Here is an 18,296-nt window from a genome sequence, read left to right on the forward strand (position 1 = left end):
CATTGTTATAATTTAGCTATTTAAAAATAGCAGATCTACAAGCTCATAGCGCGCCACCGAGTGGCGCGCTACGAGCTTGTAGGTCTGCTATTTTTGAAAAATCGTGAAAATAAAGATTTCAAAAAAATCTTTTTTTTTTTTTTTTTTTTTTAATAATTTGGGGACCCCCTAAAACAATTTGGCGACCCCCCGAGGGGTCGCGACCCACGGGTTGAGAACCCCTGCTCTACCCAACCAGCTATGGCAGCCCCAACATTTATACTCATTACTAATTTCAAAATTGAGTGATACAGTATTATTACTTTAACTATTACTTCCTGCCAAGAGCAACTAGTTACACTATTTGTTGTATTGCTTTTCCCACCCCACAAAATCTGTAATTGCATCCTCAAATTACATTCTCAAAATATGCATGTTTATTTACTTTTTTCTTCTGCCGACTATTACCGTAAGTGTAATTGAAATCCTCAGTGCTGATTTAACTCAGAATAATGTTGTTGGCACAGAGATAATATAAACCGATCTTTTCATTTCATGGACTTCAAAACAAGGTGAGGGACACTGTAACTGCTTCTTCACTGGGGGGAAAGGTAAGACTATAGACCTGAACTCAGTGCACTGTGACGCTGGCTGTCTCCTGAATTAAATTAAAAACACTGACAATTCGCAAATAACGTTACACACAATACTGTAGACCTCAACCACGGGCGTAAAATTTGACACTGGTCATGAGTTTGTGTGTGTGTGTGCGCGTGTGTGCGTGTGTGTGTGTGCGTGTATGTGCATGCGTGCGTGCGTGCGTGCGTGCGTGCGTGCGTGCGTGCGTGCGTCTGCGAATATTGTATATACTGTATGCATGCTCATCATGAGAGCATATTTGTGCATCTGGTATTATATATATATGTGTTTTGTGTACCAGAGAACCAAGAGTACCAAGAATGTGTGTGTGTGTTTGTGTGTGTGTGGGGGGGCTGGCCCATTTATCCCGTGTGCATCGATTAGCTCAATGCCAACAAGTATGCAGTCACATCTAAATCTGAGTCCAATTATTTGGACTCGGGTCAGCTGTGACCGCTTAAAAAAGCCATCCAGCGTACAGAAATAATACACACAGGCATGACAATTATTCAACAGGCTTTGTGCATACAGAAACTGTAGTCCCAGGTTTCTAGAAGGTATCATAAACGTTTACTATTCCAGTTCAGTACTTTTCAGGAAATGGTAAAAAAGAACCTGTGCTCCATGTATCCAATGTAGTTATAATTTAGTCACCAGCTCTTGTTAATAATGTTCAATATTTATAAAACCTACAGCCACACTTAACCATGTTTCTAAATAGTGAAAATTGCAGCTCTACAAGCTCAAAATGTGTCGCGATATGCGACACATTATGAGTTTGTAGATTGGCTATTTTTGCGTGATACTCTTTTACTCTTTGCCAAGTACGGCATTAATCTGTGGAAAAGAAAGAAAAGTTGAAGCCCGACAGTGACGTATTATAGTGAGCTGTGGTGACAGTTATTCTATTAGGTGTCTGCCTTTATTTCACATGCATTTTTCCCATAGATGTTTCAAAAAGTATTGATTTAAAGATCTGTAAGCCTCGGACAAAGCCAACTGGGATCGTGACAAATCATGACAATAAAACACAATATTTTGGACAGAACAAATAATTACAATGAAGAAAAATAACCAATAAAGTGTTGTACCCTGCCCTTTTTTTCTTCTCTCTAATTATTTGTTCGGCCCAAAGAATTGTGTTTGTTGTCATGATTTGTCACGATCAGAGTTGGCTTTGTCTGAGGCTTACAGGTCTTTAAATAAATACTTTTTGAAAAGTCTATGGGAAAAATGCATGGGAAATTCTCTTCTGGGTCCCTCGTTGTTCTGAAAGGGGGCGGGACTGCGACGCCCAATAGCACTGTACAGTAGGTGTGTCCGGTAGTGTGTTAATGGAGTTACAGTCGTGTCATGATCTGATATAATTCATGCTGTGTCTGTATGACGTGCTGGGTAATCTCCCCATCAGATATGGGAGCTTTCACAGTCTCATTGTCTGTCTTTCAGTCACGCCCCAAATGAGTGTTTAAGGAAGCGTCTCCCGTACACTGCTCTGATTGCATTAGTAGTTTAATCACATAAATAAATTGAATTCTATTACTGTTATTCAACACGTCGGTACGTGTGATAAGGCGTATGAGAGAATGTCTGAGATGGTATCTGGGGTGTGACCGTGTGTTCCTGACACAACATTAAAGGCTGTGGTGGCAACGGGGGACTGTGATGAGAGCATCACATAAATAATAATGTTTTGAACCGTTCACACGGTGAAAACTACATTCCACATGAATGTTTCAAAGCAAAAACAAACAATATTTCTATACTGTATAGTTGAATACCAGCTCCTTTGGCCTCAGGAGGTAGAGCGGGCGCTTTGGGCGGCGGTGGCTCAGGGGTAGAGTGGCCGGATGGTAACTGCAAGGTTGCCCAGAGTTACGTGTCGAAGTGTGCTTGAGCTGAACCCCTAATTGCTCTAGTCCAGTAGTCCTGATGTGCTGGTTGGTGCCTTGCATGGTTTCCGCCGCCATCGGTGTATGAATGTGTGTGTGAATGGGTGAATGTAATGCACAATCTATGTAAAGCAACTTGGATAAAGGCGCTATAGAAATTTACCAAGGTTCCCGGTTCGAGCCCAGCCCACCTGGGTTAGTGTCAAAGTGTCCTTGAGCAAGACACTGAACCACTAACTCCCGTTCCCGATGAGCAGGTTGGTATATTTGGACTTGCATGATTTCCTCTGCTAGTGGTATCCGTGAATGAGTGAATGTAATTCACACATTGTACAGTAAAGCACTTTATATTCTGTATGAGACTTTTTACAATTAAACTACTACATTAAAGGTGAATACCGGAGTAGCCGTTTACTTACTGAATTCTGATTATATTCTGTTATAATATCCATTAACCATTAGTAGTATGCTCCGACCGTGCACACAAGGTCTATCTCTAAATCGCTTATTTTGATCGCTCAACAATTATTTTTTCATAATGTCGCAAATGCGTCCACAGAGTTTTGTCCCAAATGGGTTTCAGTCTATAGCGAGCGGCCGATAGACCCCTGCTCAGAGCTACAGCACGCATTAAACTCACCAAGAAGACGATGTTGGTGTTCTGATACAGCGCTCTGGCCACGCAGATCCTCTGTCTCTGGCCCCCACTTAGGTTGATGCCCTAAAACATATGATGCTGATCATTATAATGTTAACTGTACACAGTCAAACATATGATCCTTCTCATTATAATGATAACCGTACACAGTCAAACATATGATTCTGATCATTATAATGATAAGTGTACACAGTAAAATCATCAGTGTTCATTTAAAGGAGAATTCCAAAGTAGCCGTATTCTTACCATAATCTGACGGTATTATATCCAATAAGGAGTGGTACACGTGAAATATTACATAACAACATCCATGACGCTTATTTTAGACATATTTCATAATGACCAAAGACGTACAGACGTGCTTTGTCCCAACGGGGCTTCCGTAACAAGGCGAAGAGAGCCTAAGACCCAGCACGCCCAGTCAGAGCTGCGCTGCGCTCTGGATGTTAGTTATGTAATATTTCACATGTACCACTCGTTATTGGACATATTAACGTCATATTGCGGTAAGAAAATGGCTACTCCGGAATTCTCCTTTAACTCTGAAGAGTGTAATAAATGCTGCAGTAGAATGTTTTTCTAGCCCCCATCTCTCCAGCTCTTAAAAAATAAAATAAATGTTTCTCATCCAAACAGGATAGAGAACGGCATAAAGATCATTTATTTCATCACTTCCAACTTCACTTGTGCACCCTGTACGAGTTCTCGCTCCTGCTTGGATGAAATTTGTATCCCAGCATGAAAACTGTATTCTCTGTTTACTAAAGAGCAGGAGAGACGGGGGTGTTAACTGCACAAAGACAAAGTGTACACAATGATTGCTATGAGAATACAGAGCTCTTTCACACTTATTTGAACAAAATGAGATGGAGATTTTAGTGTAGCCTCTGTCATATTATGTAAAATGCGCATCAACGTTCCTTATTAATACGGAGTATAATAGAAACGTAATATCAAGAAAACATTGTTATTGTGTGCTACTGTATATAACAATATAATAATCATTATCCTGCTAGAATATAACAGGTATGTGTGTGTTATACCCTCTCTCCAATCTCCGTCTGGTCTCCAAAGGGCAGCAGGTCAATGTCTGGCTGGAGAGAGCAGGCATCAATCACTGCCTTGTACCTGAAACACAGCAAGCACGCTAAAAACCACGCCATGAAGCAGTGGCTCTGAACCTTTTGACTTTCAACGTTTCAACATTCAAAGTTTGACATGCCTCAGGCCACAGACCGCCATGCCTCAGGCCTCAGGCCACAGACCGCCATGCCTCAGGCCACAGACCGCCATGCCTCAGGCCACAGACCGCCATGCCTCAGGCCTCAGGCCACAGACCGCCATGCCTCAGGCCTCAGGCCACAGACCGCCATGCCTCAGGCCTCAGGCCACAGACCGCCATGCCTCAGGCCTCAGGCCACAGACCGCCATGCCTCAGGCCTCAGGCCACAGACCGCCATGCCTCAGACCTCAGGCCACAGACCGCCATGCCTCAGGCCTCAGGCCACAGACCGCCATGCCTCAGGCCTCAGGCCACAGACCTCCATGCCTCAGGCCTCAGGCCACAGACCGCCATGCCTCAGGCCTCAGGCCACAGACCGCCATGCCTCAGGCCACAGACCGCCATGCCTCAGGCCACAGACCGCCATGCCTCAGGCCACAGACCGCCATGCCTCAGGCCTCAGGCCACAGACCGCCATGCCTCAGGCCTCAGGCCACAGACCGCCATGCCACAGACCTCAGGCCACAGACCGCCACTTGATACAATGTTGAGTTGCTCTGATACCACCATTCTACAGAATCAAATCGTTATTTGCTGTAACTCTGTGGTTCTCAAACCTTTTTGGCTCAGGTCACTCCTGTAAATAACATTTTAATACACGGCACCCCTGAATTATATTGCTTCTTACATTTGTCATATTTTGTTACGTACATACTGTATGTACATCTTTCCCCCTTACATACATCTTTCCCCCTTAAAGGCGTAGTGAAACGGAAATGGTGGACATTTTATTTTGAAGTTTCAGACGGTCTCAAGTTGAAACACCGCTATGAGGTTTCTGAACCAATCAGAGCGTTGCATCCCTTCAGGGGATGGGACGGTAGCTAGGGACGGTAGCTATGCTACGCAGGACAGCGTGTGGATGTTTTTTTACAAATCAGATAGTCGGCCAGCTTTACCAGTTTACTCTTATGTTGCTTATTTCTACCCTATAATGTTTTCAGATACATTTTTTAGCGTGATGATTAAGTTGAAACCGAGTAATACACTCTCTGGATGTTATCTTGAATGGGAATAAAAACGGAAGGTTTCTGTAATCAGTAGCAGCTGTGCAGCCTGTGCTGGACGGATGCGGAGATATGGGGAATTAAACGGGTGAGCTTCATTTTTATTGGCTTTTATCGCTGTGGGCCTCGACACGTCATCACGCAGCACGTTTTCAGGAAGTAATACAAAATATTTTTTATGGACTTTTGATATAAAAACACACAAAAATTAGAATTTTCCCATTTTTTTGGCATCCATTGTTAGCTATGCCCATATGATGACCACCTTTAACAGTTCTGCTGCATAACCCACTTTCCATGCTATTTAATCCATGTTTCTGCCCTGCGTAATACGCTAAACCCGCTATTTGTTTTATGTGTTTAATTCGCTGTTTTTTAATAATTAAAAATAAATAGCGGATTTGTTGCGGACCTGGTGACGAGGCCGTCGTGTTATGATGACGAGACCGGAAATCGACACGTGCTCTGGGAAGCAAGGGCTTCTGGGAAAATGAGTTCAATGCAAGTGAACGGTAGTTTCAACTGGACTCCAGCAGCTCTCACTGCCTGTTGTTGTTCCGGATCGCGACGGTGGCATATTTTTAGGTTTGACAACAAGCCATGGAACTATTTTCAGGGGGATTTTCATGGATCAAAGGCGCAAATACTTCGGCGTATGCTCTAACGGTTGCATACTCTGATTCGTTGTGAAGGCGAAGTTAGCTCTGTTACAGCATTCACAGTAAGTCGCAGACGGCTCAAAACTCAAGAGCGTTGTGAGAAACGTAGTGCGACGTGACACTCAAAGCAGCTTTACTCTACCTCTGCTTGCTGAAGGGTCCACCAAACGTGATGTTCTCCTCCACTGTAGCGTTGAGCAGCCAGGACTTCTGGGCAGCGTAGGCCACGGAGTACCTGTTCTTACTGAGGCGTCATGGGAAATGGAGACAAATACACAGAGAGAGAGAGAGACAGAAAGAGAGGTTGAGAACTACAGTTCCTATATTCATAAAGCTCCGTAAGAACAAGAGTGCTTATAAATTATAATTTAAACTCAGTTTTTTAAATATAATATTTCTCTCTTTTGAGCTAAACTTTAAAGGTTCACTCATTAATGCTCCGTATAAGATGGCCCCATTTCTGTCTGCTCACTCTGTCTTAGAGGAGGGCTGTTCAGAAACCTACCTACCAGTGACCATCATCGGTTATCATAAGCAGGCAAGATTTTTTTTAAATTAATGTACCCATAGCTTCTATTTCAGCATGCAAAATTTCCAGGAAGAGATAAAGGCTGAAGATTCTATTGGCTTGGTATTCCCATTGAGGACGCCACTGGTAGGCGGGTTTCTGAACAGTCCACAGCCCTCTTCTGAGTACAGATAGGCGAGTTCCGTAAGCAGTGCAGAAGTGCCATTAATTAATGACAGTAACGCACAACCTTGAGTGTAATATTGCAATTATACAACAGATACCCTATACTCAATTTCATTAAAACTAAGAAATTCGATAAAGAAAATGTAATTTTTTAATGACAGATGTAGCCACTACGACCGAAAATGTCCCTTGGAAACGGCTAGCCTAGCCACCCAACTGACTCTGCTCTGGCGGAGCAGCGAGACTCAGCACAGCTGATTTTTAATGTCTTGATTAGGCGTTCCACCATGCTTGCTTAAGCACGGCTAGATGGCAATTTCAACCAACCAGATTGCTTCCTCGAAACGACCTGTTGTATAATGAGCATTATTGAAGGTTAAAAGTGGGTATATTTCTCATATAAGTGGTAAAAGATGTTTTCAGAGGTGTATCTAGTGTGAGCACTCTTGTTTTAAGACACTTTATGAAGAACTGCAGACGGGAGAGGCATATACATATCTTCAGATGATATCAAAGTCAACTGCAAAATAAAGAGAGCATTGTGAGGAAAACATGGATTATGGATTGGGTTAATGATAAACTGCACATCAAATAACAATAACAACAGCAACAACAGCAACAACAACAACAACAACAACAACCAAAAGAACGACGGCTGAAGCATCACCAGCATCCAGTGGTGGAACGTCACTATGTACATTTACTCAAGTACTGTACTTGAGTACAACCTGGAGATACTTTTACTTTATTTCAGTAGTTCCATTTTGTCAATATTTCATAATACTAAACTATCTCTGAGGCAAATATTGTTCTTTTGACTCCACTACGATGATCCAAAAAAAAGAGAAAGAAATGTAGTTACCAATTACTTTGCCGGTTTTCATTACTATTACAAAACATACAAACATTAACCTCTTCTGTTATTTAATTATACATTTTGGAGAAAAAAATGTGAAAGGTGCCTGCATAACGAGTACTTTTACGTAAAGTATACTTTGATGCCAGTACTTATTTTCTTTTACTCAAGTCAAATGTTGAATACACGTCTTTTACTGGTAATAGTATTTCTACATTGTGGCATTAATACTTTTACTTAAGTAATAAGTCAGAGTACTTCTTCCACCACTGCCAACATCTATAAAAACAGCTTTGCTGGGAGTCCATATCTGTGCTGCTTGTAAATACAACCGTCTGGAGCATTACACTGAGTTCAGTTTACGTTATGGTGTTTTTGCATAAGAAAAGAAAAGAAAAGAAAAGAAAAGAAAAGAAAAGAAAAGAAAAGAAAAGAAAAGAAAAGAAAAGAAAAGAAAAGAAAAGAAAAGAAAATAAAAGAAAATGAAATTTTTAAATGATTAGAAATCACACCGTCTTTTCTTGCTCAATGCTCAATTCAACTGAACATAAAGAGTCCATTACGGGAAATATCAATGATAAATTGTCCTCAAGTGAGGAGCATATACAGTATACCGTACAGAACAGTATGTCTTCTTTGTATTCTCTACAAAATTGGATAAAGACAAGTGTACACCTGTAGAGTATGTCTTCTGTGTATAATCTACAAAATTGTATCAAGTGTACACGTCTTCTGTGTTTTCTCTGCAAAATTGGATGAAGAATATACACCCATGATTTTCTACTAAATAACGTTTATTATTTCCGTGTTAAGACAGACTCCCAGCATTACAATGCACACAGACACACACACACAAACCAACCAGTACCACTGCTGCAAACTCAATGAACGCCCCCCCGATGAGTGAGAGATGATGAGCACCATATAGAGAGGATATGAGGGTTAGAGACAATTTATTCGAGAATTAACTCCAAAAAGGAGTTGAAGTCACGCTGGTTAGGTTGTTCCTGAACACACACATACAGTATACAGTATGTACTCTACAAGATATTACAATAGGCCTACAGTAAGAGAGGCTGGGTCAAACATCTTGACGTACTGTGAGCTCGTAAAGCAGCTATTTCCGCGAGTTGTAAACATTTTTGAAAGCGAAAAAAAGTGTTTAAGTGTGTCTGTGGGTTTTATGAAGATTGGTCTGATGAAAAGTATTGAAAAGAGCTTGTGACTAATAACTACATTGGACCAATTGGATTTTCTGAAAAGTAACCGTTTTGGACATACAAGGTTTCCACGCGAAGGTTTTAAGCGGTCAACTGAAAGTCTACCCAATTCAAGTTTCTCGAACTGCAATTTGAGCAAATCCAAATTGCCAATTCTGGCGAGTGTGCAAAGATGTTCTGCCCACAACCCTCGGTATCCAGTGACATTGACTAAGGCACTGTAGAAGACTATAGGGTTGTGCTTAGACATCTCTTTTGAAGCAGAACGACCCTTCCATGGAACAGTCGAGGCTGTGAGCCAACGCCATATCTTCTGGTATACGCACACAATAGCCAATCTACAAGATAAAAACACATCGCCACGTTTTGAGCTTTAGATTGGCTATTATTACAATTTTTTTAATTTAATAAAAAGTCCAAAACTGTTCAGTAATAGTTTGACATACGTTTCCACCCGGCAGCAACGATGTACATAAGATATTTCTAGATTTAACTGATGTTGTTGTTCATCATGCACGTACAAGTGTGTTCGGGAACAGCATAACACGCGTTCCCTCAACATATCGTTTTAAGAGAGACGACACTGTATGAGGTTGTACTCGTGTCAGATAATGAGAAGAGAGAACACTATGGATTGATAATAGACAGAGGAGACAGAGGAGGGGAAACGGGGAGGGACACTTCACATCTGACACAGGAAGCACGGAAAAGGAACCTATACCTCCTGATGTCTTCATGAGACTCCTCTGTCCCTGACCAGCTGTCAAAGCCACGTTATCATGGGTTAGAACAAACTCACAGTTTGTGTAGGAGAGACAGAGAGTCAGCAAGAAAGAAAGAACGCAAGAAAGAAAGAACGCAAGAAAGAAAGAAAGAAAGAAAGAAAGATGGAGACCATGGAAGCGATGTGTGTGTGTGTGTGTGTGTGTGTGTGTGTGTGTGTGTGTGTGTGTGTGCCTGTGCGCGTGTGTGTGCAATGGTGTACAGTAAGCCTGTCAGCAGCTATAACTGGCCAACTACATAAAGTCATCATAGTCTGTCGTCTTCACACACCCAGCGAGGATGAGCAGCAGTCTGGTTTCTCATTTAATATCTTCTGTCATCACGTTTTGTGGTTTCCCGTATAAGTATGCCGTCATGTTGCACATGGTGTGAAAGCTTATCCATTTAAGCTGCATTTAAAGTCTCGAGCAGTATTTCAGAACAGTATACAATTCAGTGTAATGCTGCTCATTAAAGGCATAGTATGCAATGTAATGTAGCCCTGTGTTTACATGACAAAGAAAAAGGTATTTGGGTGTTTTCACTGTTTGTTTTGGTAGCCGTGTGTGTGTGTCAAAGTCAAAGTCATACGATTTGTCACACACGTTACCACAGTGAAATTTGTTCTCCGCATTTGACCCATCTCTTGGAGCGGTGAGCCGCAGCCAAGGAGCGGTGAGCTGCAGCCGTACCACGCTCGGGAATCATTTGATTTGACCCCCCAATCCAATGTGTGTGTGTGTGTGTGTGTGTGTGTGTGTGTGTGTGTGTGTGTGTGTGTGTGTGTGTGTGTTTCAAAGGGATCAAATACCTTATGCTCCATTCATGGGCCATCTCACAATCTGGAGGCCTGATATAGCAGAGGCACAGGACACAAAGAGACACAACACATTGCGCACACACACACACACACACACACACACACACACACACACACACACACACACACACACACACACACACACACACACACACACACACACACACACACACACACACACACACACACACACACACACACACACACACACACACACACACACCCATGTACCAGACACACAAAAATGCTCTCATGAGCATGCATGTATACAATATACGCACGTGTGCATGCACACACGCAAACACACACACACACACACGCGCGCACGCACGCACGCACACAAAGCAGAGGTTAGTATACAGACGTATGATACCGATGTGCACCTCCAATTATGTATTTTAGAATTGATCATTCTTAACAATAGCGCCTCCAGCTAACATCCTAATGTTTTCTCATCTGTGTGACATAGACGGGAGTAAAATAATGATCTGAAGATGCTCCATCGTTATCATAAGAGAAACAACAGGGAGAGCTCACGGCATATCAGCCTCCTGTGACCATGAAACCTCGCTACCCTGCGTCTAACTGTAATATAACACCCTATAATATCAGGATAGGGCAGCGCTGCTGTGTTATATTACAGTAATATAACATGTTATACTACAATATGGATGCTTTTTTACAAGCTATCTATTGTCCCCCAATGCTAATCATAGATCCATCCCCAGCGATCTACTGAGAGATGGTCAGAATGGATGACATGATGATGTGAAGCAGGGCGGAGGTGAGGTGGTGTTAAATGAGAGACTGAATGAATGACAGTGGAGGTTAAGCTCAGTTTGTGTTAATCATAACAAAACAGCGAGGAAGATGAGATTTGGATTAGCACCGTGGTTAATCATATTCAAACAAAAGCGTGCGAGCGCACAAGCACACGCACGCACGCACGCACACACGCACAAACGCACACACACACACACACACACACACACACACACACACACACACACACACACACACACACACACACACACACACACACACACACACACACACACACACACACACACACACACACACACAACATGAAGATGACAACACCGACGTGGACGATACACAAGCTTGATGGAACACTGAACAGGGACCATGGAGAAAGGAGTTTGGCTCCGGCTGGGCCGAGTGCTCCAGCGAACACAACGTGCCATGTTCGTGTGTGTGGAAACTACTGACTACTACAGTATGGTCAGCGTGCCTGTTCAGCAGGGAGAGAAACTGGGAGGGTTAGCATTTTCCTCCAAACGCGCTACGTCCTCCCAGTGAAACTCCTTGCTGTCAGGTGAAAGTAAGTGGCTGGCGATGTCACGTGTTATCTGTTTAGCTCAAGACGTCTGCGTGGGAGCCAAAGAACAAACAAGTGAAAAGATCAGATCTACAAGAACACAACGCGTTGTGTGCTTGTAGATCTCATATATTTACTAGCTACTTCTTACATTTGTTTTCAAATGTATTAGATTTTCTTAGATTTTTCTTTGATTTCTTCATGAAATGACTTATAATATCATTCATTTGTTTTTAATTCTTAATTAATTCTTAATTGCTTTTTGGGGAATATATTTTGATAACAAATATTTTTATATAATATTAATTAAAAACTAAATGTAGGAAACTCCCGACCCAGTGTTTGGGATTGGGAACCAGTGGTCTAAACCCTCCCCACACAGGAACTATAATACACATAGGGGAATTGGCAACAACTACATTGGGAGGGAAAACAAAAACAAAACATGGATGGAATGGTTCCAGTGGTTCCTCCTAAACCTGGTCCTCAGACTTATGTAAAGACTGTAATAATGCATGACATCACTGACCACATGGTGGTGGCCATTTGCAATTTGCTCCCTCCCTCTGAGTGTGAAGAACGAGTAGAATGGCCATTACTTTAATGATGAAGTGCATTGCACCACCTAATAGTAAACTGTGCACCTATGCTTTCTATGGCATAGGCAGCTCCCGGCAGGATCTGCCGGGAGAAACTAGACACAGCTGCAGGACATGAGACTAATTAAGTAAAGCGACAGAGAGAGAGAGGAGTGTTTGTGGGGTGTGTACGTGTGTGTCTGCGTCAATTTAACAAAGGTGCAGACGATCAGAAATCAGCAGAGAGAGACCGACGTTTGCGCTACTGTATGCCGAATTGAAGTGGACTCGGCCCCAGACTTTTTTTTACTCCCTGGAAATAAAAACGTCTGGGTTTCCGAGGCTACCTAATAGGGAAGAAGAGGTTGGCTGACTGCCATCGACACCGGGAGATCCCAACCAGACAACGACCTCAAGTGCATCCAAAACCTACCTATAGCAGAGGTTTTCAACCATTTTCATTTTAAGGCCCATTATTTATTTGGCATTTGAACCACCGTCCACCATTTGATGACATTTAGCCTCTCTTAGACCTGAGACTATTTTGTTTTTAATAATAATTTAATAATTTGTCCACAATTCCATGCTGTACTGAAACATTGATCAAAATAACAATTATTGTTCTATAATTGTGTAGACTTGTAAATTAAGTAATGCAGATGTTTAACAATAATTTAACTCTTGAAAGTGTAAAACGAAACCAAATGGACCCGTATGGGTCCTTTTGGTTTAATTTTATGCTCTCAAGAGTTAAAGATCTAATATTGGTGCATTTGGTTACCAACTCTCCATCGTTTAGCTGGGGACCACCTGGAACCTCCTCAAGGAGGTGGTCCCATAGGACCACTGGTTGAAAACCACTGACCTATACTAAAGAAAGACGCAGAGGCACGAAGTACTGGTGAGCGAGCCGGATGTATGGATAATGGAGATGAATGGAAGCAACGCTGGAGGGCATACCCGGGAAGGACCTAGAGAAAGCCTGCATGACCAGGGGCACCTCGAGGACCAGGGTTGGGGAACCACTAGCTTAGACGTATTGATGATGAAAGAATGGAATGACTTGATCTAAACTACGGTGAATTATTAGCATTGGAAGTGAGTACACAGTAGTTACAGCGCTACATTTAAACCTCCAACCACTCTTGAAACCTATGCAACTAGTATATATGCCAAAGAACATTGGAAGCATGCCATTGTACGGACACTGTGCGACTGTCCAATTAGAACACCGTAGAGAAACATTGCAGTGGTCTGAATTAACCTAGAGGGACTGTAGCTATAGCTACATTCTCACAATGTATTTAGCGTTTACGTACAGTAGACTATACGGTAAAAAAAAGAAAAACAGAAGAATTAGCACAACTATTCCTAAAAATAGAAACCCAGAACTTTCCATAGGGTGATTTGATCAATTTACGTTATTCCTAAATCATCAAATACGGATTCTGCAATTCAAAACATGCCATATCTTTACATTTGGTCAGAGACATTCTTAAATTTGACCATGAAAACATAAAACGTAAAAAATACATGAAAAATAGCCAGACTCATGGGGAAATATTAGCCTACAAGAACTCGCTGTTATAACACATTACGATGTATAGAGAGCCATAATGTACACACAAAAAATTATATATTGTGTACATATTTAAAATTCAACCTATTGCACATAAATGGAAATTGTGGTCGTATTGTGTTTATGTGTTATAGTGATCAGAAGGATGTCGTGCGGTCTCACTTGCTCCAGTGGACTTTTCCGCTGAGGGCCTGCATCTCTCCCAACATGGCCAGAAGAAGAGAAGACTTCCCACAACCCACCTGGCCCACGATCATGGTCAGCTGACCTGGATGGAGATGGCATACACATACAAAGAGGAGTTCAGAAAAAATATACACAACACAACACAACAAAAAATCACAATTTTGAAATGAGACAAATGAAGCAGAGCATTCTTTTTTAACAGCCTCCATGGAGGCCGTGGGGCATATGGTTTTCCAAAAAGGCCAAGGAGAACTTTAAAAAAAAATCTAGATTAAAAAAGATGTATTTGGCTGCTATTTCATATGCAAATTCATATATATTTGACTGCTATTCTCAAATAGCCACTGATATAGGGTTAAAACCACCATAGGGTTACACAGAGTGCGGTATTAATTTCATTACCATCTGCTTTAGGAATGTGTACAAGACCCGGGACCCCAACCCAGACCCAACTGACCATAATAACCCACGGACACCGAGCGCGTACAGATCTCAGGCGTGGCGGGCATTTCCGGTTTTGGGTGTACACGTGAAGACGTCTACCCTGCGATTACAGCGACTGTTGTGAAGCCTGAATGGCATTATAATGCATTATAGACCCGACCTTAATATACAGACTAACTCGTGACAAAAGTAAATAGAACGCAGAGTTGCTCTGTGAGTGTGTGACTCTCTTTAAAGTCACAAAACAAATCCACCTAATTGCCCCCCTGTTAAAAATATAGAAGCATGTCAAAGCTTCAGGGTACTTACTATACTTGCACATGCACGCACGCACACATGCACACACACACGCTCAGCTGAAACTGAGCAGCCACATTCACTCATAGGCACGTCATACATGCGCACGTCACCACACACACACACACACACACACACACACACACACACACACACACACACACACACACACACACACACACACACACACACACACACACACACACACACACACACACACACACACACACACACACACACACACACAAGTTGCCCCAGATAGCGTTACACACTTGGCTGACCAATCAAGTTTGTCTTAGTAAGATAGCTAGGACGGCTACCCTGGTACTGATCCAGGGCGAGGTGGTGCGTGTGTGCGTGCGTGCGTGCATGTGTGTGTGCATGCGTGCGTGAGAGAGAATGAGAGCGCAAGAGAGAGCTTTTTAATCTATGTCAAAATATATATATTTAATTGTGTGTGAGCGTGTGAGTGTGTCTGTGTCCAATGCGCTTGAGTGTGCGTGTGTGTACGTACTGTATGTGTGTACACGTGCGGGAGTTGATGATATACGACACTGTTGGACTGTCAGCGTGTCTTCAGTATGGTCTGCTCTCGTTACACCCTGCATTCCAGTGACGTCACTCAAACATTCCTTCATGCTTCCAACACAGCTACAGCTACAACCATCCATCTGTCTGTCTGGCCGCCCGTCCATCCGTCCAACCATCCAAAACTTTGGACCAGTGTTGATTTCGTCGACTAAATCTATGACGAAAAATGTTCGTCGACTACCTTTTTTCACAGACGAAAGCTAAATAAAAACGAAATGAAAAATGTGCCATGATGACTAAAACTAAGACTAAATATAGGCTACTGACAATTTCGTCAACAAATAAAAGCTATAAATGTTAGGGAGGGACTAATGGAGATGAGATCAATTTATGTTTGTTGCGCTCTGAAAATAGCAGATCTACAACCTCACAACACGTCGCGCTGCCTGCCTTTACAACGCCATCACGGCCTACCAAAATGCCATTTTGGTGACTAAAATATGACTAAAACTGAAGGAAATTTGACTATGACTAAAACTAAAATCAAAGTTTGCTGTCAAAATCAACACTGCTTTGGACACAAACAACATGTCTCATGAATGGACTTTTTTTAAAAACAGACCTTCGCTATTCCCTAAGGGGAAATTGACTTTCAGCTTCACCCAGCTGCTCGACCCAGCTCATGACTGCTCGGAGGGTCGTGATGAGAGGGCCAGGAGGCCAAACGTAACAACACTAATAACTTTATGATTACCAGACAGACAGCCTCTATACTCCTTCCGGAGTAGCCGTTTTCGTACCGAATTTAGTTATTATATCCATTAACCAGTGGTAGACAAAAACAAAAAAAACTCCAATGCTGAATTTCTTTTTACCTCTGTTTTTCATAATGTCGGAAATGCGTCCAGACAGAGTTTTGTCCCAAATGGGCTTCAGTCTAAGGCAAGGGGCCGATAGACTACAGGCCCAGAGCTACAGCACACTAGAGAAGGACTTTATTATTTATTATTTTGCCTCTACCAGTGGTTAATGGATTATATTATCATGAGATTACGGTAAAGGCCTATTCATAGTCCAGTTTTTGGTGAAGAGGTGACCACCGAAAACTATAACATGAAACATGACACAACACATCTCTCTGTTTTTACTAACCACCATTTCGGTGGTCACCTCTTCACCAAAAACTGGACTATGAATAGGCCTTAAGAAAGCAGCAACTCTGGAATTATCCTTTAAGCTACGGCAGTCGACCACCTGGCTGATTTAGTGACCCCATGCATGGCCTTTCCCAAAGTGCTCCCTTCCAACAAAACATACCCTCTGGGGCAGTGGTTCCGAATGACGTCGACTGCATGCATAGTTACATGCATCTTTCCGAAGAAAAGTTAGGACGTTGGAAGCATGCATGTACTGGATCTTTTCCTATCCAATCTGCCCAGTTTCTATACAGCTATAGCACGCATTCATCTATCTAGTTCAGGGGTGTCCAACATTTTTCAAAGGGGGCCATGTTAGAAAATATTAAAACACCCAAGGGCCAATTACATTACCAAATATAACCAGACGTGCAAGGTAAAAAAATAAATAATTTCTTTGACCCCTTCAGAATGAGACAACAAGGAACAAGGAATCCTGACAAATTATACTCTGGGAAATGCCCAGGTGAATAAAAATGTCCCATACTGTTGGGCGAACCATTATTAATACAATTCAGGTATGAAGAAACTGAATAAACTCAACTGTCACAACAGCATTGAATGTGAACATGCTGCATAACGGCGCATTGTGAGCTTGCCGTGCACTTTTCAGCACATGGCACCGATGTGCCAAAGTATGAATTATGCAAAATCAGCCGTGCACAACGTTTACTGCATATGTACTGTATGTTATGTTATTACTGAGATTATTACCTGTAGGGATTCTGACGTTAATGTCCGACAGTGTGGACAGGTTGCTTCCCCAGGTGAAGAATCCATTGCTCACCTGGATGAACAGAAAAGAAAGACAATTCAACACAAACTGATGCATCACACATTCACAGAGACTAGTGGGAATACACAGTGGTCTTACAGTATCCAACAGGGGAAACCAATGGGCCACAAAACTAAAAGAGCGTCCAGGATGACCATACATCATCAATACACTGTATTTGAAAATGTTCACATCTTTTTTGAAATGTGAAACGATTATGACATGGCCAGAACGGGGACGCCAGGTTAGAAGTGGTTAACGTATCTCAATACCTCAAGGTGAGGTTGAAGGTTCAATACCTCAAGGTGAGGTTGAAGGTTCAATACCTCAAGGTGAGGTTGAAGGTTCAACACCTCAAGGTGAGGTTGAAGGTTCAATACCTCAAGGTGAGGTTGAAGGTTCAATACCTCAAGGTGAGGTTGAAGGTTCAACACCTCAAGGTGAGGTTGAAGGTTCAACACCTCAAGGTGAGGTTGAAGGTTCAATACCTCAAGGTGAGGTTGAAGGTTCAACACCTCAAGGTGAGGTTGAAGGTTCAACACCTCAAGGTGAGGTTGAAGGTTCAATACCTCAAGGTGAGGTTGAAGGTTCAATACCTCAAGGTGAGGTTGAAGGTTCAACACCTCAAGGTGAGGTTGAAGGTTCAATACCTCAAGGTGAGGTTGAAGGTTCAATACCTCAAGGTGAGGTTGAAGGTTCAACACCTCAAGGTGAGGTTGAAGGTTCAATACCTCAAGGTGAGGTTGAAGGTTCAATACCTCAAGGTGAGGTTGAAGGTTCAACACCTCAAGGTGAGGTTGAAGGTTCAACACCTCAAGGTGAGGTTGAAGGTTCAATACCTCAAGGTGAGGTTGAAGGTTCAATACCTCAAGGTGAGGCTGAAGGTTCAATACCTCAAGGTGA

The 18,296-nt window shown here is 42.4% G+C and overlaps 1 protein-coding gene across 4 annotated transcripts in view; it reads right to left on the reverse strand.

The window, feature by feature from the left end:
• abcc9 (ATP-binding cassette, sub-family C (CFTR/MRP), member 9) overlaps positions 1-18,296 on the reverse strand; it is an 86,121-nt gene that overhangs the window by 32,367 nt on the left and 35,458 nt on the right. For 2 of the 4 annotated variants that reach the window (XM_079494879.1, XM_079494882.1), the window contains 6 exons: positions 17,333-17,405; positions 14,127-14,232; positions 10,460-10,498; positions 6,259-6,360; positions 4,212-4,296; positions 3,151-3,231 (listed from right to left, as the gene is read on the reverse strand). In XM_079494879.1, the coding sequence (XP_079351005.1) occupies positions 3,151-3,231; positions 4,212-4,296; positions 6,259-6,360; positions 10,460-10,498; positions 14,127-14,232; positions 17,333-17,405 (486 nt within the window). The remainder of the gene's footprint in view (positions 1-3,150; positions 3,232-4,211; positions 4,297-6,258; positions 6,361-10,459; positions 10,499-14,126; positions 14,233-17,332; positions 17,406-18,296) is intronic. The other 2 variants (XM_079494881.1, XM_079494880.1) reach the window with 1 other exon arrangement.

This window comes from Electrona antarctica, assembly GCF_951216825.1.
Source record: "Electrona antarctica genome assembly, chromosome: 23".
NCBI classification, from domain to species: Eukaryota; Metazoa; Chordata; class Actinopteri; order Myctophiformes; family Myctophidae; genus Electrona; species Electrona antarctica.